At 35.4% G+C, this 23,292-nt stretch overlaps 1 protein-coding gene across 14 annotated transcripts in view; it reads left to right on the top strand.

Moving 5' to 3' along the window:
- The window catches only part of LOC149774298 (E-selectin-like), a 57,475-nt gene that overhangs the window by 11,784 nt on the left and 22,399 nt on the right, over positions 1 to 23,292 (top strand). For 6 of the 14 annotated variants that reach the window (XM_089945385.1, XM_089945384.1, XM_089945390.1 and 3 more), the window contains 4 exons: positions 4,278 to 4,364; positions 6,085 to 6,285; positions 7,732 to 7,876; positions 8,263 to 9,117. In XM_089945385.1, the coding sequence (XP_089801511.1) occupies positions 4,278 to 4,364; positions 6,085 to 6,285; positions 7,732 to 7,876; positions 8,263 to 8,587 (758 nt within the window). In that variant the 3' untranslated portion in view covers positions 8,588 to 9,117. Of the gene's footprint in view, positions 1 to 2,759; positions 2,949 to 4,277; positions 4,365 to 6,084; positions 6,286 to 7,731; positions 7,877 to 8,262; positions 9,118 to 17,823; positions 17,969 to 18,568; positions 18,732 to 23,292 lie in introns of those variants that run through there. The other 8 variants (XM_089945396.1, XM_089945393.1, XM_089945392.1 and 5 more) reach the window with 7 other exon arrangements.

Genomic DNA, 23,292 nt, shown 5'->3' on the forward strand with positions numbered 1-23,292 from the left:
TAACCATCCTTTTTATTTAAATAAGGGTGACAAAAGACAATCACTCATTGTCGAACCGGAACAATATCCTGAGATCTCCTTTTCCATTCAGAGCGCTATTAGTGAAACTAAAGCCACACAAGTCTTAGTTGTTATTTTGTGGAAAAATGGGTCATTATGAGAATATGAAAACCACCAGAGGTACCCGCTGCTGACGAGTGCTGAACTGTTTAGTGAGCTATCAATTCATTGTTCCAACGTAATGTAAACATGAAATGTTCTGCTTAATCAATGTAACTTCCCTTGGCTTCTCATTTAGGAGGTATTAAGACTTATCACAAGATTTGTAATCATTTATATCGGCAGACAATTAAAGGTGGTGTTTCTAAGTGCTCAAGATCTTGTCTTACTTATCAAATGGTAGGAAAACCAAACCAGAAGATACCTAACTCTCATATGCATCATAATAATACATCTGACGAATCATGTAGCAGAATAATGGCAGACTGTCTCGGTCCCTTGTCATAGACCAAGTCAGCAACCAATATTTATTGACCATAATATAAGTTGTCAAAGGCTTGTTATGCAGCTAGAACTAATCTTCACTACACTCATTCAAAAATGAAATTAAAGTATAACAGACCTGCAAAAGAATACTTTTTCAACCTGGTGATAGATTCCTTGCTATATTACCTCAAAATTCTCTTCCTGCTTAACTTTAGTGTCCCTATACAATTGAATTTATCATTTACACTCCTCGGAGACGGAAATAGAAAAGATATTGTCATATAAATATGTTCAAAGAGTATTTTGAGCCAAGTGTATTATTCGATCAAGTTAGTTATACATGTCCCACAGAGTGATACATACATCAACATTTTGTTTCATGTCACACACAGTGATACATGCAGCAACATTTGGTTTCAAGGCTTAAAGTTTTATGAGTTTGGTAAGAGAACTTCTTGGCAATGTATTGGAATCTTGCATTAGTTTTTCAGAACATTCTGTTGAGACTTAGGTCAAGTGGGGATGTGTTTAAAGAAGATATTGTTAACAAAAGTCTTCATTCCTATCTTAAGATCAGCCTGTTGAATCGTATTGTGTGTATATATAGACATAATTTGAGATAAATCATTTACTTATTTGTTTTCACTAGAATTCACTCATTTTACTTTTTGGACTAAACTCTAATATGGGATTATTGAAGGCTCACTCAAAGACATAATGGAAACTATCATTGTCGTAAATTAATGCATTGAAGACTTGTGGTACATCAACACATTCAAGACTATTGGTACATCAGCAAATTCAAGATTATGGGTACATCAGCACGCCCATGACTATTGCGATTAATTCATAACACTATACTTTTGGACAATTAGGGGTTTTATTGGATTTAATTCACAATACTGTAATTTCATAATATTTCACTTTGTATTCGAAAAGAAATAAATTATTTGATAATTTTACTAAAAACGTGTTGGTTTTGCTTATTTCTGTTAAGAAGCTTTAGAGCGAAGAGTCGTAGTTGTATTATACCGAGTAGAAAATGGGTTTGTAAACACTTACTCTAACATATGTGGTACAGGATCACATTTTTGTCTGAAAATGTTATGCGTCACACATGCGATAAATTTATGCTACGGTTACCTTAAGGAGTAATATCGTTACCTGGAATTGAAGTATAATAAAGTGTTAATAATAACATGAGTATGATGTGATTAAACAGCCATGGAGTAGGTGTGGGAAAATGTGCGAGTTCCGAGACGCCACTGGCTTCTAAAAAAGCTATGTTTAAAACATATTGCAAAAATGGTGTGTAATATTGTTTTGTTTTCCATAGTACATTGCGAGTGATTTGAAGATTGAAAGACATACGATATTCATGCCAAGTTCAGCTACATGTACGATTAACATTCAATCATCTAGAATATGAAATAGTACTGAGGAGTTTGACATTAGTTTCTAAGATTAATACAAATATACAATAGAAGGCGATATTTCAATATAAAGATTTTTCTGCGACAGAAGACCCATGTTCCAAAGTCATAAATGACGTGTAGAATTTGTATCAAAGCTAGAACTATTCACTTAAGATTTTCAATTCTTTCCATTTTGTAGTCAACCACGCTAATCAGAACTCTCAAAACTAATCTTGGAATTATTATATTTCGAGAAATATGAAATATAGAATAGTGCGCTCAATTTTAAGATATGAGGATAAATTGCAAGTTGTACTTTTATATACAAGTACATAGTATCCAAGGAAACATTTCATTTGTTATCGTTAAATGAGCTAGTCAAATGCAATGAAAGTAATTGTTAATTATATTAATTTTTAAAAATCTTTCGTTTCTCAAAATAGATAGACGCGATCCATTTTCTCGATACAAAGAAGGGTACTGAAGATTTTCATTCTTATCGCCAGCAATCAAAGAATTTCCATGCAAGCTAATTTACCATTTTCGTTTCATATTTTCTAGTTATATTTCTTTAAATAACATTCTTGAAAGAAAAATAAAGGCACATTAAGGTTATGCAAGCCCGCTCTGCTATAACAACCAATGATTATTCTGCTTGTTAGCTCCATTGAAATAAAATAAAACGAGATCGTTTAGGTCCAAAATTGACTGCTTTGTTCCACCAACTAATAATGCTCATATTTCGAGAATATTTTTTATGAACAACTGTGCACATGGTTCTATAATCACATGTACTATATTTTAGTTTCGGAGCGTGGTTGTGAGATGCAACTCATCAATACATTTTCATCTTTTTAGGTGGAGATCAACTTTGTCCGGATAAATTTCTCGGCGGTTACATTTTTTGATATTGTAACAGAATACCGCAAGAAAGTTGTACCTATTACTGCTACTCAGGATATTTGCAAAATCCTTCTATCACGTGGCTGACCTGTCAAGAGAACAGACTGTGGAATGTAGATACAAATAAACTTTGCATACAATCAGGTAATATGAACAACAATTACTATTCCCTAGGTACCTGTTACTAATTTCATTAATTTTTCCTCTAACACAAGACATGTATCCTTTCTTTACTCAGGCGCCGTTAAGATATTTGATAGAACCTGCTGGATTCTGAGTGAATGCCTAATAGAGAAATGTTTCACTGAATACGTTTAACAGCTTGATATACCCTTTACTCTTTTCGGAAGTTAAAATATATACTCTGAAGTAGATGACCATGTTTGTTTACAGCGACAACAAAGTGAAGATAAAGTAAAGTAAATGAGATGAAAGTCAATATTAGAGTAGTCAAACACTGTTCGCATTCGCAAATTAGGAAGTGCTTTTGTCATAGGTTTAGATATAAACATAAACAATATTTATATAATACTCAACAAGGTCAAAGAAGTTATGGGGAAAATAGAACAAGTTTTAGATATATAATTGACTTTATTGCATCATTATTGCAATCTTAATTCATATGACATGTGCATATACTTCAATTGTATATTGCACGTATTTGACATACTTATTTATTCTAGCAGTTGTTACGGGTAAGCACTTTATATGTCGTATAATTTTAATTCATTTTGTAAGTCTGTGTTATCCCATGAAACTATATTCAAAATAAACTCTTTACTCCTTCCATGTATGTGTAAGGATGACTTGTTGCCCTGTTGAGGTTATGTTTCCTCCCAGCGTCCAGGTTTCCAGTTTATTAGTCATTACAATATCCACCAACATTTATATTCCAAACGTTCTTAAAACGTGTTGCCTTTCTACAATTTGGCACAATCCTTCATTTTATCATATTTTCAATGGTGCATGATAAGTTAATCTTATTCGAATGGTGAACGGAATTCTTTAACTTCTAATTTTATTTGGGAAAGTAATTTACTACAGGTTCTATCGGTATGTATGTATGTATGTATGTATGTATGTATGTATGTATAGATATATGTATGTATAGATGGATGGATGAACGGATGAATGTTAATATAAAACATTCCAAAACAAGTTTCAGGAAGATAAACCATTCTAAAAGAAGTACACATGAAGGTAGACAAGAGAAAGTATAACAGGTAAAGATGTTAAACGTCAGTACAAGGTATATGGGACTAAAGGTTTACAAATGTAAAAATCTTTCAGAGCCAAATGTTGTTATCTCAAGAGAAGTTCATTAGAGACATTCCAAGATTTTCTCAGATGGTACTTGATGATAAAGTTTTCTGTTTAGTTTACATCAAAAACCTTCTGTCTTATAAAGCACAGATATGGCCGCCATGAAATATTTATTATGTAGTTATAGTGATTCCTGCATTTTTCTTGTAGATGTGTCCAATACTTCTTCATCCACAGCATTCCGGACGACTTCTCCTGCGGCTACAACTCATACAGCTCTTTTATTTCCAACAATATGTAAGTAAGCAGTAAACCTTATTTAGATAAATTGTACTGACATATCTCAGGTGACAAGGTAAAATGCAATCACCCCATGAAGTTTAAGAAGCAGGCGAATTGCTTATCTCGAGGTACGTCTACTTTGCTGCGTAGAGGCTTAGATATAGTTTCGCCAAGATTGCATATGATCTAATAACACCATTTTGATTTGTAACGAGTTTCAATATATCATTCACATTCGATTTCTCGTTGTAACATTATTTACTTGATTTTCGATATATCATATACATATTCAAAAGAAAAGACCCTTTTCATATTTGATACATTTTGTAAATGGCAAAGAAATTTTCATGTTCTGCTTGAAGGAAGTAATCATTACATGTGCTAAAATATATGAAACATTACCATCAATGGTAAATACAGAAAAAAGATATACATACGTCATTTGTACAATTGTGTAACTGACAAAACAATTTGTCACATAAAACAGTATGATCACTATATGTTAGATTCAGTATTGACAGCAAGTGGTTAGAGCGTCCGCGTTGGATGCGGGAGGTCGCGGGTTCAAACCCCGGCTTAGTCCTATCAAAGGCTTATACAAATGGACTAACAGCCACCTTGCTAGACGCTCAGCATTAGGAGATTAGTGTTAGGTCTGGTCAGCCTGGTAGTAGGATAATGTGGCTGGGGGGAACTTCATGCTACATGTCTGTAGCATGATGCCCCAGTACCAGACATCACTATAAACTGCCATACAGCAGACATCGTAGCGATGTGACTAAAAATCATATATACCTACGTAACAAATCCAAATCGCAGACACATATAAAATATTAATTTTGCATTTAAAAAGTACAATGGGATGACCTTTAGTGTAGTATTTTTGCCCTTGACCGCAATTAAAATTAACATTATAGTTCACTAACGAATTCGCAATTTAAGTTTCCTCCTCTCAGCGTATAATGGGTTTTTATTTTCCTTCTTTTGTGAAGAAAAAGGGCATACATGTTTCAGCTCCTAGTATGGAGTGCATCATATATATATATATATATATATATATATATATATATATATATATATATATATATATATATATATATAAACGAAGGCTGTACGGCATACTAGGAGTTACAACACATTCAGAATATTAATGCAAAGAGTGGTAAAATTAAACACAATCTCCTTGTTCTTACAACGATGTTTTTGTTTGTTAAACCTGCTTCGTTAGCTGCGGTAGATCTACATAATGCGATAGTGAGGACACCTACTAGTCGGAGAAACGTAAAAAATTTCACTTTGGACGTAATGCTAGACTTTTCACCAAGCCAAATCATAAACTCGTATTTTAGTGGCTGTAATTAATGAAAACATAGCAACTCGATGATACCAATACCATTATATTAGTGGGTGTTTGTTTAACACTTCTACACAACACTATTTCCAACATTTGATATTTTCAGGTTAAATGTTTTTGATCAAATCCTGATAAAATCTGGTGTCGATTTATCCTATATTAACCATAAATACACTAAATATATGCCATATAAATAACAGATCATGACGTAACCTGTCACTGACAAAATACATTACCACAACATGTATATGAAGTGGATTGAGAAGAACCTGTGTGTGCAGAGACGAGTGTTAATATGTCTATAATTCGGCGATAGGAAACATGCCATTCTCATTCAGTACCAATGTTGCTATAAAATTATTTTTCATAACATTATTCCAGTATGCGATATGCAAATCCCCAACGGTGAAATAACTAGGTGGTGTGCCACACTGGGCCCACCGTGTCCTTATTCCTGCCACGAAGGTTACAAACAACATGGCACGATTTCCTGGCTGAATTGTTCCACATCCGGACAATGGGTTCCTTTGTATCCGTATCAGCTTGATGGCGTCAAATTTTCCATCGAAGATCTCTGTACACGTATGTATTGTTTAATTTTACACTTTATAACAATTAGTAAGAGCCTGTTTAAAGAACTTAGTATCTTTGTTTCAATCAGCTCTTTCTACCTCCTAATCATCATGGCGGCAAAATCTAGTTCATTCCCTGGTTTCTGTATCAGCTTAATGGTGTCAAATTTTGTATCGACGATCTCTGTGCATGAATGCACTGTTTCATTGTATCCTTTATAATTGTTATTTAGGGCCTGCTAAAATAGATTTTTCTAACTCTCCTCTCTACATCCTAATCATCATCACGGTAAAATCTAGTTCTGCGACGTAATTAACTCTATTGACATACATTCAAATAACACGTAGCAACGTTACACGTTATACATTTTGATCAACAATATTTCTCTAGCGGTTCTTGGTCGATCCTTACTAGTTGAAAGAATTTGTTATGACTTTGCAAGCTTTATTTCGTTTGCACGATGTCTGATCAATTAGAGCTACCAAAAAATTGTGTCTGGGATTTAATACAAATTGAAACGAATATATATATATATATATATATATATATATATATATATATATATATATATATATATATATATATATATATATATATATATATATATATATATATATATATATATAATTGCAATAAACTGACAATCAACATCTATCTAAGTAGCCTGCGTACTTTCGACTCGAAATGAGTCGTTTTCAAGAGCAAATACAAAACATAGACAAGACAAACAAATAAAACAGAAATTCCGTTGTGTTTGCAAACCTTTACATGGCTGTTTCTACAGGAATTAACCCTTTAAGTGTATTATGTTTCAACTAGTTTATTTCAGCTTGTTGCAGCTGCTGGAAAATATTTTTATTGACCTGGAAATCGATGAGCCATAATGACACCTGTTGTTTTATGTAAATTTATGAATGACTCATCGATTTCTAGATCAATAAAAATCAGATATATACTAGTTTTGCACTGTTATATATATATATATATATATATATATATATATATATATATATATATATATATATATATATAAGAGACAGGCAGATAGACAGACAGAGAGCGAGTACAGCCAGAAAGTTGTTACATCTAAAATGCTCAAAGAACACTTACATAAAGTATATATATATATATATATATATATATATATATATATATATATATATATATATATATATATATATATATATATATGTGTGTGTGTGTGTGTGTATATATATATATATATATATATATATATATATATATATATGCGTGTCGTAAGGAACAATATTTCATAAAGTATACTATACTGGGATAGCATATAGTTTCAATACATAATCCAATCACGACGTGACTTTAGTATATTAGTATATTCTTTATATGATATATATATATATATATATATATATATATATATATATATATATATATATATATATATATATATATATATATATATATATCTTTCGTTACCAGAGATGTCGATGCCTACTTTAAATGAATCAAGAAGTAACGGTGAAAGGAGTGGTTACGGGAATTTAGGAACTATTGTTCGGGTCATTGTTGGAACTCTGACTGGAATACTAATTATAATTTTCTTCTCAGTATGGATTGCAAAGCGGTAAGATTACAATCTTGAAATTATACCGTCATGATCATAACCCTCCATATATTATTATCAGGAACGTTTCCGACTTTTAATACGATCAGGATGGCACCATCATCATCATCAATATTTATCACTTCACCTTCTAAAACTGTTCTTCTTATCTTTATTTTTATTAGTAGTAGTGCTATTAGTATCATTATTATTATAACATGATATAATTTCAGCATGTGTGAGAGAGACAGACAGACAGAAGCACAGAGAGAGCGAGAGAGACATAGAGAGATAGCTAACCTGACTTGAGCAAAGATTTAGACAAATGCAGAATAGGTGGATACATATTTCCAGGGGCACTCAAAATACTAGTTCTGTTCGTCTATACTAGTATTATTTATTATTAGGTCCAGTGTACGAAAATCACAAAGAAGAGAACCAGGTCATGTGGGGAGTAGGTGTTTGAGACCAAGAGAGAATCGTGACCAGAACGATACAACCCTCCGACAACAGCCTAATGCAGATGGTATTGGCAGTGTATCATCCTTTGAATCTCCTTCATATAATGGCCTTGAAGTCCATTCCTTTTTACAACGGATCCCTACAATCTTCAGCAGTTGCAAGTATCCTGAACCTCCCCCGTCGTACAGTGAAACCCAAAGTGCAACTAACGAATCCCCGCCCACCTATGAAGTTGTTACGGACCCTTCTAGATTCAATTTATATATTTAAATTACAATGCTTTTTATGAAAAACAATAGTGAGCAATAATATGTTTCTTAAAGAAACATACATGATAAAATAAATTTTATTTTTGTATCAACGTATGTCTTCTTCATTTACATTGAAAATACATTACTACTGAAAGATATACAACTGAGTCCTGCGTCGTCTGGAGTAAACTTTGTGGATCGCTTACACTTGGGGTCAGGAAAAAATCCTTTAAACCTTGAGATCGAAAGGTCAAAGACTAAGGGAAGTGCGATTTCTTAAACAATTTTAAAGATGTGAGTACACGATATACCTTGACCAAAGTTTGTATAGAGATTGCACTTAAAGAATGGACGATGCCTTTTATTTGTGGGTAAAAGAAAATCAAAGGTGATTGTGCCTCGAAGTACAAGTAAAATATTTGCTTTAGAGCAAAGTTCGTTCATGAATACTTTGTTCATGAATTGTACTTATAGTAGTAAAGAAACTTCTAAATGTCAAAGGTCTCGGTGATGTGAAATCCAAAAAAAATATGATGATTTTCAGTATTATATTTAGTTTGTCAAATTCCTAATCAGAGCACCATTAAACTCGTGCCTGCCGTATACACATATCTGTTCACGGTACTCTTGTTACAAATTATATCGAAAGGTTATAAATATAGAGACACTGAAAATATATTACACGCATTTCAAACCACTGATTTCGACAGCAAAACTTCAGTACGATCATTAGGCACGTTTCAGAAATGATGTTAACATTTTCCTTCTCAAAATGCTCACGTTTCAACATTGTTTTCCTAAGACATTTGCTGAACAATTTTTCGGAGGATAATTTCGAACTCGTTTCTTTATGTAACCAAACCACCATTAAGCCTAAAAATTTTTAGCAAACTGCTTTCGATCAACTTCTGATAAGGGGTTGTCCATAAAGGACGTCCTCAAAGCTGAGGGAAGGGGGTGTTCAAATGCGGACAACTGCGGACAAGGGAGGGTGTAAAGGACATTGCGGACGTCCGCAAGCTAGTAATTTTTGTTATGATATTCTGTGTTGAACATTTGCTGTATTCCAGTATGTTTTGCGGCCGTCCTTAATGGGTGATCACTAAATATAAATTATTTGTTAATTTCAATTTGTACGCTTCGTGCCACTGAATGCAATGCTGTCTGGCATTTCTGTGCACTTAAGGTTTCCGTCTCCATTATTGAAGCAAATCTCATACCGAATTCGACCGATTGACGAAAACAAAATATTGCAATGCTTACCATTTGAAAAGAGGCAATTGTCACCAGAATATTCTGTTCATACTAATATTAATTTTGGACACACCGGATACCACAACCCCACCCCACCCTGTGTTTTCATAACTCACAAAAGGTCGGCCCATTATGCTTACAGCTTTGAAAAGATGTAATGTTTATCTATCCGGTTATAGAAATGAAATATATTACCTTGGACTGTTTCTTTCAGCACTACAGTCGAGTAATTAGGTCAGGTTTATAGCTAGTTTTACAAAATTGAACGTAACAATGCCAATAAATAGCAAGAGCTATTAAGCAAACAAAACCGATCCTGTAAAAAAAGTTAGTGAAGTTCAACATTTTATAAAATTATAAGATAATATGTGGAAGAGAAACAACAATGAATAGAATGTAGTGTGTTTACAACGTTTGTTTATGGGGAAAAATTACTAAAGAATTTAGAATCAGACTATACGCCCTGGAATTTCGTTCTAGCGGCAAGTTGATACGTTGGGTAGCAAACGACTTTGTATTTGTGGGACAACCTTTTGCAAAATGGGAAACTTGGATTAAGATGCAGAATTTATTAAGGTTTACATTTCCATCTTTTAAATAATGTATTTATTTGTATGATTCTAAAAGATGCATAGTAAATCTGATTTTCTGGGTTACAGGTTCAAGAAGGACATGGAGTGGATCTACATGTTGACATTTAGAAATCACATTTTCATGTTCATTTCGAGTCTAATTGTCTGATATTTTTGTACACTGTCCTTGATTAAAGTACGATCGTTCTTTCTTGAAACAAAATGGATTTTTGAACCAAAATAACACGTGATCCAGTGTTTACAGCAATGACGTATCGTTGCGCAGAATTACCAGACGCGCAGAATTGGCCAGAATGGTGGGTATAGATGATTGGGTTGGCCTTGAAGCAGGCGGCTGGCTGCAGTAGCCGCCACTACACTGCTGCTACGCACAGTACATCTGAAAGCATCGACTCCAGCTGCCTTCCGCACACGTGTGTGTTAATCAGTGACATAGGCAACATACTGTTTAATACAGTTTTTATTATCTATATTTTTCCAGCTAATTCTACATATTTTTTTAAGAATATTGTTACTTATATCTGATTTAATTCCTATTTATTTTAATTTCATTGTTTGTCAGTTTTAAATTTGTTATTCTATTATATGCTATTATAATGTAAATTTATTCACTGGAGATGATTTTTTTTTCTCCAGAAAATCAGTTGACCTTATTCATTCTTTCATAAACACCCGGTGTTGACCTGGATCCTGACCTTGATTCAAGATTAGCAGCAGCCACGTGAATAAGTTATGTTTTTATTTTCAAATGATTGGTTGTTGTCAAGGTCATGATGAGACTACTTGGTTTAAGAAGTAAACAATTTTTTAAAATTTTATTCTCGGAGTAAAATCATTGGTCTAATCAAGGCAATATTATGTGTACGTGATTTTTTTAAATATGTAAACACGATCACGTGACCCCCCTTTGATTTCGCAATTTGGGGAATTTCGAAACTGCGTCTTAGAATACGATATAACCTTTGTTTTAGATCTTTCTCTCTCAGTTTTCGGGCTTTTACACTTGGTATCAAGTTGTGTCTTTTTTGTTGTAGCCAAATGTTTGAGTTATAATTTGGATTTCAAAAGGATTAATTCTTTTTCATGGAAATATTTGTGTGCTCAAACTGGATTCTTGAACAAAGACATTTAGTGAAGTTTTAATTGGATTTCCAACACTGGAGTGTCATTATATGTATTTCTACAAAGAACTGTAGATATATAAACAGTACAGACTACAGCGTACGTCATCGTCATCCATCCTGGATTCTTCGTCGGGATTCGAACTTGAAATTATTAGAACATTTTATTAGTAGGACTTTTGCAATTTAATTCGTGGATTATTCTTGGATTATATTTGGATTTGATTCTTGAAACCATAAGTTCTTATTTTATTCATTTTTACAGAATTTTTCCTGGGAAATAAATTATTTGTTAAATTTTGCAAAGCTTGTTGTTTTCACTCTTTCTGTGTTACTGTTTTTTAGAGCCTAAACACGTAATATGAGAATATTCTGTATACTACCGATGCTAACAATAGATGCGCGTTATAAACTGTATAGCGACTTTAAGGATTCTTTCATTGCTGAACACCCTGATCTGAAGGCAGATATGTCACATGAACGTGCACAGGAACAGTGGAACAATTGTAAACAAAATGAAGAAGAAGTCAAAAACTTGATTCGAGTTTGGCATGCTAGAGCAGCAGCAAGAAAAGGTCGTCTGATGAGCATGTGAGCCCGAGCTGCCATGCCTAAGGCAAATGTAAGCCAACCATCAGATTCAACTACTTCGACGCTAACCACGTCATCTCATGAAATTCCGTCAACTGTGGTGGTAATAAATAGTGACGTTCAGTCAGAGGTCGAAGAGGTATCTTCTGTTGACGTAACAGCAAAGGAGACGGATGCCGAGATGCAAACGACAGCAGTAGCATGTCTAGTGAAGGAAAAAACCAACGCTCTACATCAGCGCAAAACGCAGCAAGCAATGAGTTAGAATCAGTCAACACACAAATGCTAGTCTTTTACAGGTAAAAACAACACTGGACTGTGGACAGCTGATATGAAAACAAAGTCTGATGAACTCGGCAGCAAAAATGTGCAGCTGGAGAAAAAGTTTAAACGTCTGGCAGCTGAACGAGCATGCAAACAAAACTCCAAGCTTGACTTCAAGAGAAAGCTGACTGAAGTTACGGAAGAACATCCAGTCATTGGCCAGCGACTCAAAAGGTTCTGTCAGCAGAAAGTAGGAAGGCCCCGCTTAGAAGATGACCAACACAGTTGCTAAAGACAATCGTGGACATTGTATCATGTGAAGCAGCTGCTGATCCGCGGAGGCGATCTGAGAAGCTTAGTAGCTGAAAAACGTTAGAGGACTTGCATGAAGCCCTCGTCCAATATGGTTTCATCATCAGTCAAGCAGGAACATATCTACGTCTACTTCCATGTAATTCGGTGACGACTGAAGGTAAGCGTCACGTGACCACAGTGCCTGCCAAGCTGCTTAAGGCGGCAAACAGTGAAAGGCGCAATCACGTGGATGCTCATTTTCAGCAGCTACACTCTGCTACTTGAAAGATCTGGCTGTGCTATGGGAGAACACTGTGTTTTTTTCTTGAGCCAAGACGACAAGTCACGTGTCCCACTAGGATTACCGACAGCAAATAAGCAGGAGCCCATTCTGATGCACATGGAGTATCGTGTGCAGCTGCCAGATCACGCCACAATCTGATCCCATCAGTCTATGCTGCATGTGTTATAACACCAGGGGCTTATTCGAATTCAGGGCCAACTGCTATCTTCATTCGTAGAGGGAAGCATGACAGTAGCACAGCAGTGAAACACGCTGATGATTTTGAAGAACCCAAACAACCTCCTGCTTTTCAGTATGTTATATGTATTAATGGATCAGTGAAGCCGATTGTGGTCATAACAACAGATGGCGGTCCAGACGAGAACCTTTGATTTCCGAAAACACTAGACGCTGCCTATCGAGCCTTCCATTACAACAACCTGGATGCAATTTTCGTTACGTGCCATGCACCAGGGCACGCGACCTATCAGGACTGATTCTGCCTCACAGTCATTATGGCTCTCATTTGGACAGCAATGGCAAGATATGTGATGTAGAGTTGGTAAGGGTCAATTTCCAGAAGACCGGTAAAGTGTTGGCAGAAATCTGGAGCTCAACGGTTATTGATCGATTTGATGTGGGAGCATCTTTTGTATCATGTGATGCAGGAAAACTGGACATCCAACCACCGTCAGATGAACGGTCAAGTCGTCACATTCAACAGTCGCAGTATTGCTTGCAGATTGTGAAGTGCAACAGTGAATCATACTGTGGTCAGCGTCGCACGAACTATAATGATATATTTCCTGGACGATTTTTACCTCCACCTGTTCCACACTACAGCACAGATAAAGGGATTATCTATGCAGCAGCTGACAGCAATAGTGGAACGTTTGCATCACTTTATCAGCGACTGGCTCTTTTACATCTGCAACCTTCACGCGACTTCCTGAGAATGCCATTTGATTTCTACTGTCCGTCGGTGACTGCTGATCATGAGAAGCGCGTTTGTAATCAGTGTGGCCTGTACTTTCCATATCAGGCTTCGAAGCGCAATCATGCCCGTATTCACAGGCATGCAGCAGTGAGCACACAAGCTGAAGTGGCAGACGTACGCGCTGTGGAGCCTGAATCTGTTAGCGCTATTCTGTCAACTGCATCATCAACTTCCGCAACTGAAAGTAGTAATGATGGTCTGCCAGTTGTTCGCAACTTATTTGACTGGCTACAGTCTGCGTTTGTTGAAGTGGAGTAAGACATTTACATTCTATCGAATTTAGGTTTCTCTGAGATGACAACTTTAGTTGTACGTTCTAAATAAAGACTTTATAAAGAAAGAATTATATGTTTAATTTTTCATTGTTTTGAGCTACATGTTGTGATGAGATCAGTGAGTGTTGTATTTTGAGAGCACCAGCTATTACACTGCCTAGACCACAGAGCAGTGTATAATGCTAGATGCGGACGTTCGCAGCCGGGGGAGGAGGGGGTAAGCCACATGCGGACAAAAGCGGACAAGGGGGAGGGGGTTTAGGAAAAAAGGTATTATCTGCGGACGTTCTTTATGGAAAACCCCTTAGTAATATCAGTAGTATTAGAAGTATAAGTAGTATCAGTAGTATTAGAAATATAAGTAGTACCAGTAGAATTAGAAGTATAAGTAGTATTAGAAGTATAAGTAGTATCAGTAGTATTAGAAGTATCAGTAGTATTAGAAGTATAAGTAGTATCAGTAGTATTAGAAGTATCAGTAGTATAAGTAGTATTTGAAGTATCAGTAGTATTAGAAGTATAAGTAGTATCAGTAGTATTAGAAGTATAAGTAGTATCAGTTGTATCAGTAGTATAAGTAGTATTTGAAGTATCAGTAGTATTAGAAGTATAAGTAGTATCAGTAATATTAGAAGTATAAGTAGTATCAGTAGAATTAGAAGTATAAGTAGTATCAGTTGTATCAGTAGCATCAGTAGTATTAGAAGTATCAGTAGTATTAGAAGCATAAGTAGTATCAATAGTATTAGAAGTATCAGTAGTATTAGTAGTATTAGAAGTATCAGTAGTATTAGAAGTATAAGTAGTATCAGTAGTATTAGAAGTATAAGTAGTATCAGTAGAATTAGAAGTATAAGTAGTATCAGTTGTATCAGTAGCATCAGTAGTATTAGAAGTATCAGTAGTATTAGAAGTATAAGTAGTATCAGTTGTATCAGTTTTATCATTCGTATTAGAAGCATCAGTAGTATCAGTAGTATTAGAAGTATAAGAAGTATTAGAAGTATAAGTAGTATCAGTAGTATTAGAAGTATAAGTAGTATCAGTAGTATCAGTAGTATTAGAAGTATAAGTAGTATCAGTAGTATCAGTAGTATTAGAAGTATAAGTAGTATCAGTAGTATCAGTAGTATTAGAAGTATAAGTAGTATCAGTTGTATCAGTAGTATCAGCAACTTCATCAGTTTAGTAAGAAAAATACCTTACAATTTGAGGACGTTTGAAATGGCACTAAAACTAGACCTACTACAGAAAGCATTTCTCTGAACAGCAAGAATTTTGTGCAGTATATATTTCATCATGATGGATACAATAAATATATCACCATGATAGATACAATAAATATTTTACCACGATAGATACAATATATATTTCACAGTGACATAGAGACACAACATGTACATGAATGATGACGTAGCGTTTAATGAATGACGAAGCCATGCTTAGAACAATACATTTTTTCAAATGTCACGAGTGACCTGATTTCTTAGATCCAAACTAAATTGTGGAGATATAAATTTACTTGTAATGTAAATTTGAAATGCTAATGAATTTCGTTTAATATCTTAAATAGGAAGATTTAGATATTTCCGACCTTAAAGATCAGCGTGATTTTTTAGTTAATTTAATTTGGTCATGAACAGACTTTGTTTAAAAAATGCCCTGACGATTTTAAAGAAAACTTTCAAATATTATTTATTGGGAGCAAGCTCTTACAACTAACACATGACGATTTAGATGGCTAGCACAGCGTTATTTTTAAGGTGGAAGAAACAGGAGGAGTCCACCGTTCCAAAATATTAGAGCCTATACCCTGGCTAGTATCGCAGCTTGGGATCATACCCCTGGACAAAAGACGTTCAAACGAGCTAGTTACCTTTGCTTTACATCGACTCGTTCTTTTGGTGAGTTATAACTTACCAACAACAATATGAATCTGTGTGATGTTCGCTGGCTGAACGACAATCCCTCTATGTGTACCAAACTTGCTTGCAGCCCACACAGTAGTAGACAATGAGAGCAATCACGAGTCCAAGCCCTACAAGACTACTGATCATAGCGCCAGCTATGACACCAGCAGCATTATAACTAAAATATTGGAAGTGAAAGCAGGAAGTTATAATTTCTCAAATATAATAATTAAATTGCCCCGCGTAAATTGCACATCTGCGTTTTGCGTATTATATAGATGCCATGAAATATCTTAAAAGCTTGGTCCTAACATATCATCTAACGCATAACAATCATATATACAGTGATAACCGGATAAAAGTAAGTCCAAGAAGAAAAAACTCTTTATATCAGAGATTTGCTTCAACTGAGTTACAAGATTACGTTAAACGCAGAAAGGGACTGCGATTTGTTTCGCAACGACCAATTGTAACTTTTCCCAAATGGAGTTATATAGGGAGTTTGGGAGAAAAATGACAGCGCAAAATTTTAGTTACGAAAAGAGGATCTTAAATGGGTAATGATTAAATATCGAATTTATTAAATGAGTTGAATAACTTTCAGCTTTTCCTAGCCTTTGCGAGCAAAAGCAGGACATTATTCAATGAGTTCATGTATTTCATGTTAGATCATTACCCATATGAGATTCTGTTCACCAAATGACTTTTATATAAGTGGAAAGATTTAGAATAAAAGGAAGAGCATATCAATATCGCTTTTCAATCTTTGCTCGTAACAAATTGTGTGCTATTGGATAATCTTGTGAAGGAATGATGACTGGATGCCGAAATTTTACAAAATCTAGACTATGAAGGCGTTTTTGTGTATATTAGTGATTCAAGATTTAATGTTTTGTTAACGGATATTGGCATTATTGGATTTGGAAGAATGCTGAGGTAAGATACCTTTCTATCAGTTTGGAAACCGGCATTTGTCAACATTCGTTTAAAAACGAAACATGTGAATTTATTAACTCATATAGGTTGAGATTTAAGCCACGCTTGTCCTGGAAGTGGGGTACAATGTAATCATGTTCTAGTTTTACATTTGGACCACCCCACCTTCAATCACATCGCTCTATCCATTGACCAATACGCTTAATTTCATATGCAAACGAACCTTTGTATGATATATTCACAATATTTCCACAGACGTAACAATTTTCTCAGTACTCTAAGGGCAATCAATCCGAAAGATGGCCTCCACATTAATACTAAAGAAAAACGAAACATTCCGGAAGTCGGGTCAAGGAAAATTTTCATGGTCGCTGCCAATCGAGACTTTCATGGGCTTATTTGGACCAATCAGATTCTCCTTAACGTGATATGTTGTTATGCATATCTATCTTGTGTGTTTTATTTTGTCCGTGGTTAAGGGTTGTGCCTACCTGAATTTTGTAATGATTCTAAGAAGCAAACAAGATGCTTACTTGAATTTGAGTTCAAGACCTGGGGTAATGTAACAACTATACCGATAAGTGCAGTAATCCCCGGCTTCCACAGAAATAGCTGTATAAAGAAATATACAGTTAATGATCGTCATACCGGAAGTTTCAATATTTCTAGCGCAGCACAAATATCACTAGGACGCTTAATATAGTTCTGACTAGTACAGCAGTCTTCAATTCTTTCAGATGATGATGATGATGTCTCCGAGGGCGCCTAAAAAGAATGGCGCTTTCCTCATTAAACAAGAAAAGTGGACCAGGTAGCTGTCTTGTAAGAAAAGAGAGGGTTTAGTGCTAGGACGGACACTTTCTAAAAGAGAACAACATTAAGGTACGCAATTTTAATTTTTCATGTTATTTTCAATTTTATGCAAATGCTTTTGATATGACTACGATTAATATTATGCATCATTTATTCAATTTCATGGAAATCTGTTGATGCTAGAGTTATTATGCAATTTATCTCTTCAATTTTAGAGTTACTATTTCATTGATATAATTGAGAAATTGCATGCGATCAAAATGTTCATATATGTAGGATTTACACGGTTATAAATAATAATTTACTTTGTTATGATGATGCTGATTATCGGGAGTTAATGATAATAGCATGTTTATATCTGATTTTGCAATGTTTAAATAATCTTGTAGGTTAGAGGTTGTTGTGAGCTAGAATTTTGTGAATTAAGGCAATAGTAACCGAGCATGTCTTAGCGTAGGTAAAGAAATACGGTAATAGTAGATACACCGCCCACGTGTTAATTTATGGTCGGTCGCTGTGAAGCGAGAGAAATGATCTATCGAATTAGGTCAGAATGTATACATTGTTTGGAGAGCTAGTTATGCATCAGAGAAACGTAAGTGAAGGAATTCTACGTACGTATAGGAAGTTATATGTATAGAGGTTTAGGGGTATTTTTGTCCTTTAAAGAAATAGCTTTCTGGGAGAGACAGGACAGTCCGAAGACAGAAGTCAGAAGTCCGGAAATAGATGACGTGTTCAGAATAAAAGGACTAGGAAATCCAGGAAGAGATGAAGCGTTCAGAATAGGAAGACTAGAGAATAGGAAGACGTGATACATGGGTCACGAGAGGTAGGTGATGCAATCAGTCGTCGACATTGCGCTCTTTTCACGACTCGTTATTATTATGAAATAAATCCACTGATATTAAATTCTGTTGATATAACTAAGATTCAATTGAAGTTGCCGCTATTAATTCTTATTGATTCAATTTTGTTATTTTTCTTGTCTAGGGGGCTCTTATTCATTATTTCTTCCCAATAGTTTTGATCAGGTCTCTGTTTATATCCACTAACACCGGGCCATAAATTCGAGGGAGGTCATCCCCTAGACAATGCCCGCCACATCCAATTAACCACTTCTCTTATTAAGAATGTGACGTTACATCGGGATTACACATTATACAATCAACATTGAATAGTAAGCAGGATCATATTTGAATATCATTCACACCAATTTTAAGATATAAAAACTGAAAACAAGATTAAATCAAAATATTTGCATTGATTGGAATTTGAGGGATATATATATATATATGACAAACGTGCACACATATGTTTTCTAATATTTCTTTCTTTTCTTTCATGAAAGTGAACCTCACATACACAAAAATATTCTTACTTTATTTGGTAAAATGCTTCGTAATTCACTTTGTATTGCAGTGTCGTTGATAAAGTTGGGGCACAATCAATGGTAAAAAAGTATAGATCAATAGAGACAGACACGTATATATTGTTCAGCATGATAATTACTTTTACTCACGACCGAGAGCAAGTATCAAACCAAGAATGTAGAAACATATATTCTTCTTGCTGTTGCTGACAATATTCTCCATGGGATTAATGCAAAATTTCCTTTCCGTGTTTCTTCGTTTTACAATTCAATAAAACTTTATCAGGAAGATCTTAAGAACAACATGTTACCACTTGCTTATCTAACAACTAACTGTGTTTATGCAAGTTTAGACACACACACGTACTATGCAACGTCTTTAATTTCAGTTTAACGTGTTATTTATTAGATCTATGGAAAGGTTTGATATTCTGTTACCGCTCAATGAAAAGAAGAGATTCAGTATTTGATGAGCAGTGGCAAATACTGATACCTTCTGTGAGATAACCAAATCAAGTTTGGGTATTGTTCTTTGTATAAAGACTGTTTATGATTTGAAATTTATATGTATGTATAAACGACGCTCGTTTTGAAATTGCTCAAACAAGCGTCAGAGTAGTATGGAATAATTTGAATACAGAAGCGCTTTTAATTTTCGCGGTCTCCTTCTGCATTACTTCGTAAACGATATCTTGCCATATTCACAAGGAAAGCATTTCCCTCTTCCGATGCCTTGAGTTAGTAGGTTTGTAGTCATTGATCTGGTCCACGAGGTGCTGTTCCCTTGATCAATGTTATAGCCTCGCATAGTTTGCCAGTCCGTCAGGATGCAGTTTTATTCTTCTCTTTCTAAATTGGTGACGAGTCAACGACAATTGCCAAGAATAACAGAAGAACCGCTTTATATGTTAAGGATGTCGAAATGACGAAAAACATCCCTTCATGTAGAGATGAGGACATGAAGAAAAACATCCCTTGATGTAGAGATGAGGGCATGAAGAAAAACATCCCTAAGTTTAGTATACAGAGAGACTAGAATACGGCTCAGGAGGAATCATGTGGACATTGATTTTCCTCATTAAAACGTCAACGAACTATTGGCAGGGAGAAAATTAAAGAGGATGTGGACATTGTTTAAATTAAAACATGACATAATAATCTATGCCATTTTTTAAATGGACTGATGTGCTACAGTGAAGGAAATTTATCATCTCCCCTACTGAGATTCGATCATATAAGACCGAAGAGTGGATACGTTTAAGTTGTGAATGCCGTGCAAACATACGCACATCAAACATAAACTATTTTGGCAATGATTGAGTAGTATATCTGTTCCTTAGTTACCTTGGTGGAACCGAAAGGGACATTTGGGTCTTGTCATAAATCGTGGATGCTACACAATTCCGTAACAGCGACACATTAGGGCTTGGCATTGCAACTTTTTTCAATTAGATGGCCTCGTTCTATAACGAAAGTAGTCGTGTTACAAACAGACCTTCCTCCACTGCGACACTTATGGCTACTGCTGAGACAGCCGTTCAAAAGTTAGCATAATTTTGAAGTTTATGCGAAAACTAAGATATGGTGCCGCTATCAGCAATTTTACAAAGCATGCCGGTCATGTACTTGGTGTGAACAATTCAATTTCTAACACCATTTCTCAGTTTCAAATGAATGAAGTTTGCAGTTGGCACCAAAATCAAACCCCCAGTTAGTGACGAAGTAGTCAACGCAAGATTCAGAATTAGTCTTATTTACATAATCCTCTCCTACATTCTAAAGCTGAACACCCGCCTACCTGAGGGCGTCTCTTCAATGAACTCTTCGCCGTAATTCACTTGATACCAGATTATTTCGATCTCAAACCAACATGCGACCGTAACTACAATGTTCATCAAATGAAGGAACTTTTTGACACAGTAAATGTGTTTTGTAATTTAAATTTCTTAAACAATGTTAACATTTATTCCAAAGTATAGCTTGTGTGTAATCCCGTTTCCTTTGATATCATTAACCAGCATTTATACTGTTGACAACCCAAATTATCTTTTATTCCCTAATTATTCTTTAGACACAACATGTACATACTCCATTGATGGGAACTCTCACATATTTTCATCATATCATTGTCGTGGCTTTGTTCTTTATTCGCTGGCTGGTAATAAACCTGATTGATATATACCATCTTTAACATACGCCTTACAATCCTCAATAAATCAATCAATAAATCAATCATTCCCCCAGGCGAGATCATTTCTCTAATAGTCGGAACTGGCGATACTTTGAGAGGTGACATTGATCAGTTACGGAATATCTCTTTCATCCATTGGATAGACAATCTCTACAATACTGCCCTTTGGTAGTTAGTTAAGTCGTGCTTGTACCACTGGTTTATGCGTACACGGTAGGCTGTTTAATTAATCCTAGGGGAAGGAATTAGAGCCACTTCCCCCAGGCTTTGATGTGCTCACGGAGCACTGTTTTAATTAAGCCGTCAGACAGTGGGACTAAAATTAGTCCCTAACTGTCTGAATGGAGGGCTTAAAGGAGAGTGGGAATAGACCCAACACACATTCGACCTATTCAGTCGCTACTACCCATCACACACTCATATGTTAGTACTGAATTAGTATTAAAGGCGTGAACTGCACGCTATTTATTTTGATGTCTGGCCATGTCAAGGGAGGGGACGGTAGAAAGGCGGTTCCATGATCACTGCCATTCACTATTTCTTGTTGTTTTATACCTATGATGCGTGGAGTGTTTGTACCACCTGGTACTTTACCTCAGTTAATTGTAGATTATGATAATTCAATGTGTATCTTACTGTCATGACAGTTTATGCTTGGAATCTTCAGAGTTGAACTGTACCTTGCTGGAAAACACTGCAACTACTTGAGGGAAAGATTTGATACGCCTTTCAAACAGGCGCAATTCTGAGCTAATGTGGTGAATTGTAATGGACTTGTAATGACAACAAAGTAGTAATGACACTCCCAAGAGCGAGACTTCCGATAAGTTGTTGGGGGGGGATGTTGTATCATGCAGAAAAGAGTTTTCTCCATTTAAAGGCTATACTATATAATGACATTAGGGCTGCGTTCTTTTTTTTTTGGTTGTGGGGGATTTACGGCTAGACTTTTAGACGACATACAGGATAGGATTCGGATGAATGATGTTCAGATTTGGTTGATGAATCACCTTTCATAGTCACTTTACGCACATGAAACATCCGGTTCATCAAGGAGTGCCTATTCACATTTGTTTGAATGTTCATTATATCCATTAATACAAATAGGAAACAATATTTAATTCGCATACCTCTACATCTGGAGATCGCAAGTCATTAAATTTTATTGGTGTGTTCCCTCTCAGACTTCATCATAGAGAGGGCCCCCTAGTGACGAAATTTGAATGATATTATATGTTTTGTTACCCCATAGTATATGTAGTATATTCGAATATATTTTTGAAAGATTTATTAATTTGGATTAGGGTTTTCTACACCGTCCTACTATAGTGTTTATATAGCTCCTTAACCACTGGCTGGTTTCGGAGCTTTAATTACATTAGTGATCCTTGCCAGGGATCTATGTTTTCCAGTGTATGCTATATGCGCATGCTATACTGTATGCTACCATATTTTTTATATGGACTGGCTCTGTAATCACATCTAGAGTTGTTTGTAGCTATGAGGATCCCTATGTAAGAAACAAATTTAGCGGTGCCATATGACTCAGTTCTTTAGTTCACACGTTTCCGTGACAGAGGCCAATACCTTCATTCCCATGCTTTGAGTCCTTATCTAATGTGAAAAGTGACGTGTGTATTGTTGTTGTTGTTCTAGGGTTTAACGCCATTTTTCAGCACAATATATGCTATACATGGCGGCCAGTATAACTGGTGGAGGAAGAACCCTGGAAAACTCAGGGAAGAACCACCGACCCACGAGAAGCTACTGGCAGGCTTTCCCACATGCCCACGCTAGCCGAGCCTTGGACTCGAACCCACGCAGACAGAG

This window comes from Sinohyriopsis cumingii, unplaced genomic scaffold (genome assembly GCF_028554795.1).
Source record: "Sinohyriopsis cumingii isolate HCF-2022 unplaced genomic scaffold, ASM2855479v2 utg000349l, whole genome shotgun sequence".
NCBI lineage: Eukaryota > Metazoa > Mollusca > Bivalvia > Unionida > Unionidae > Sinohyriopsis > Sinohyriopsis cumingii.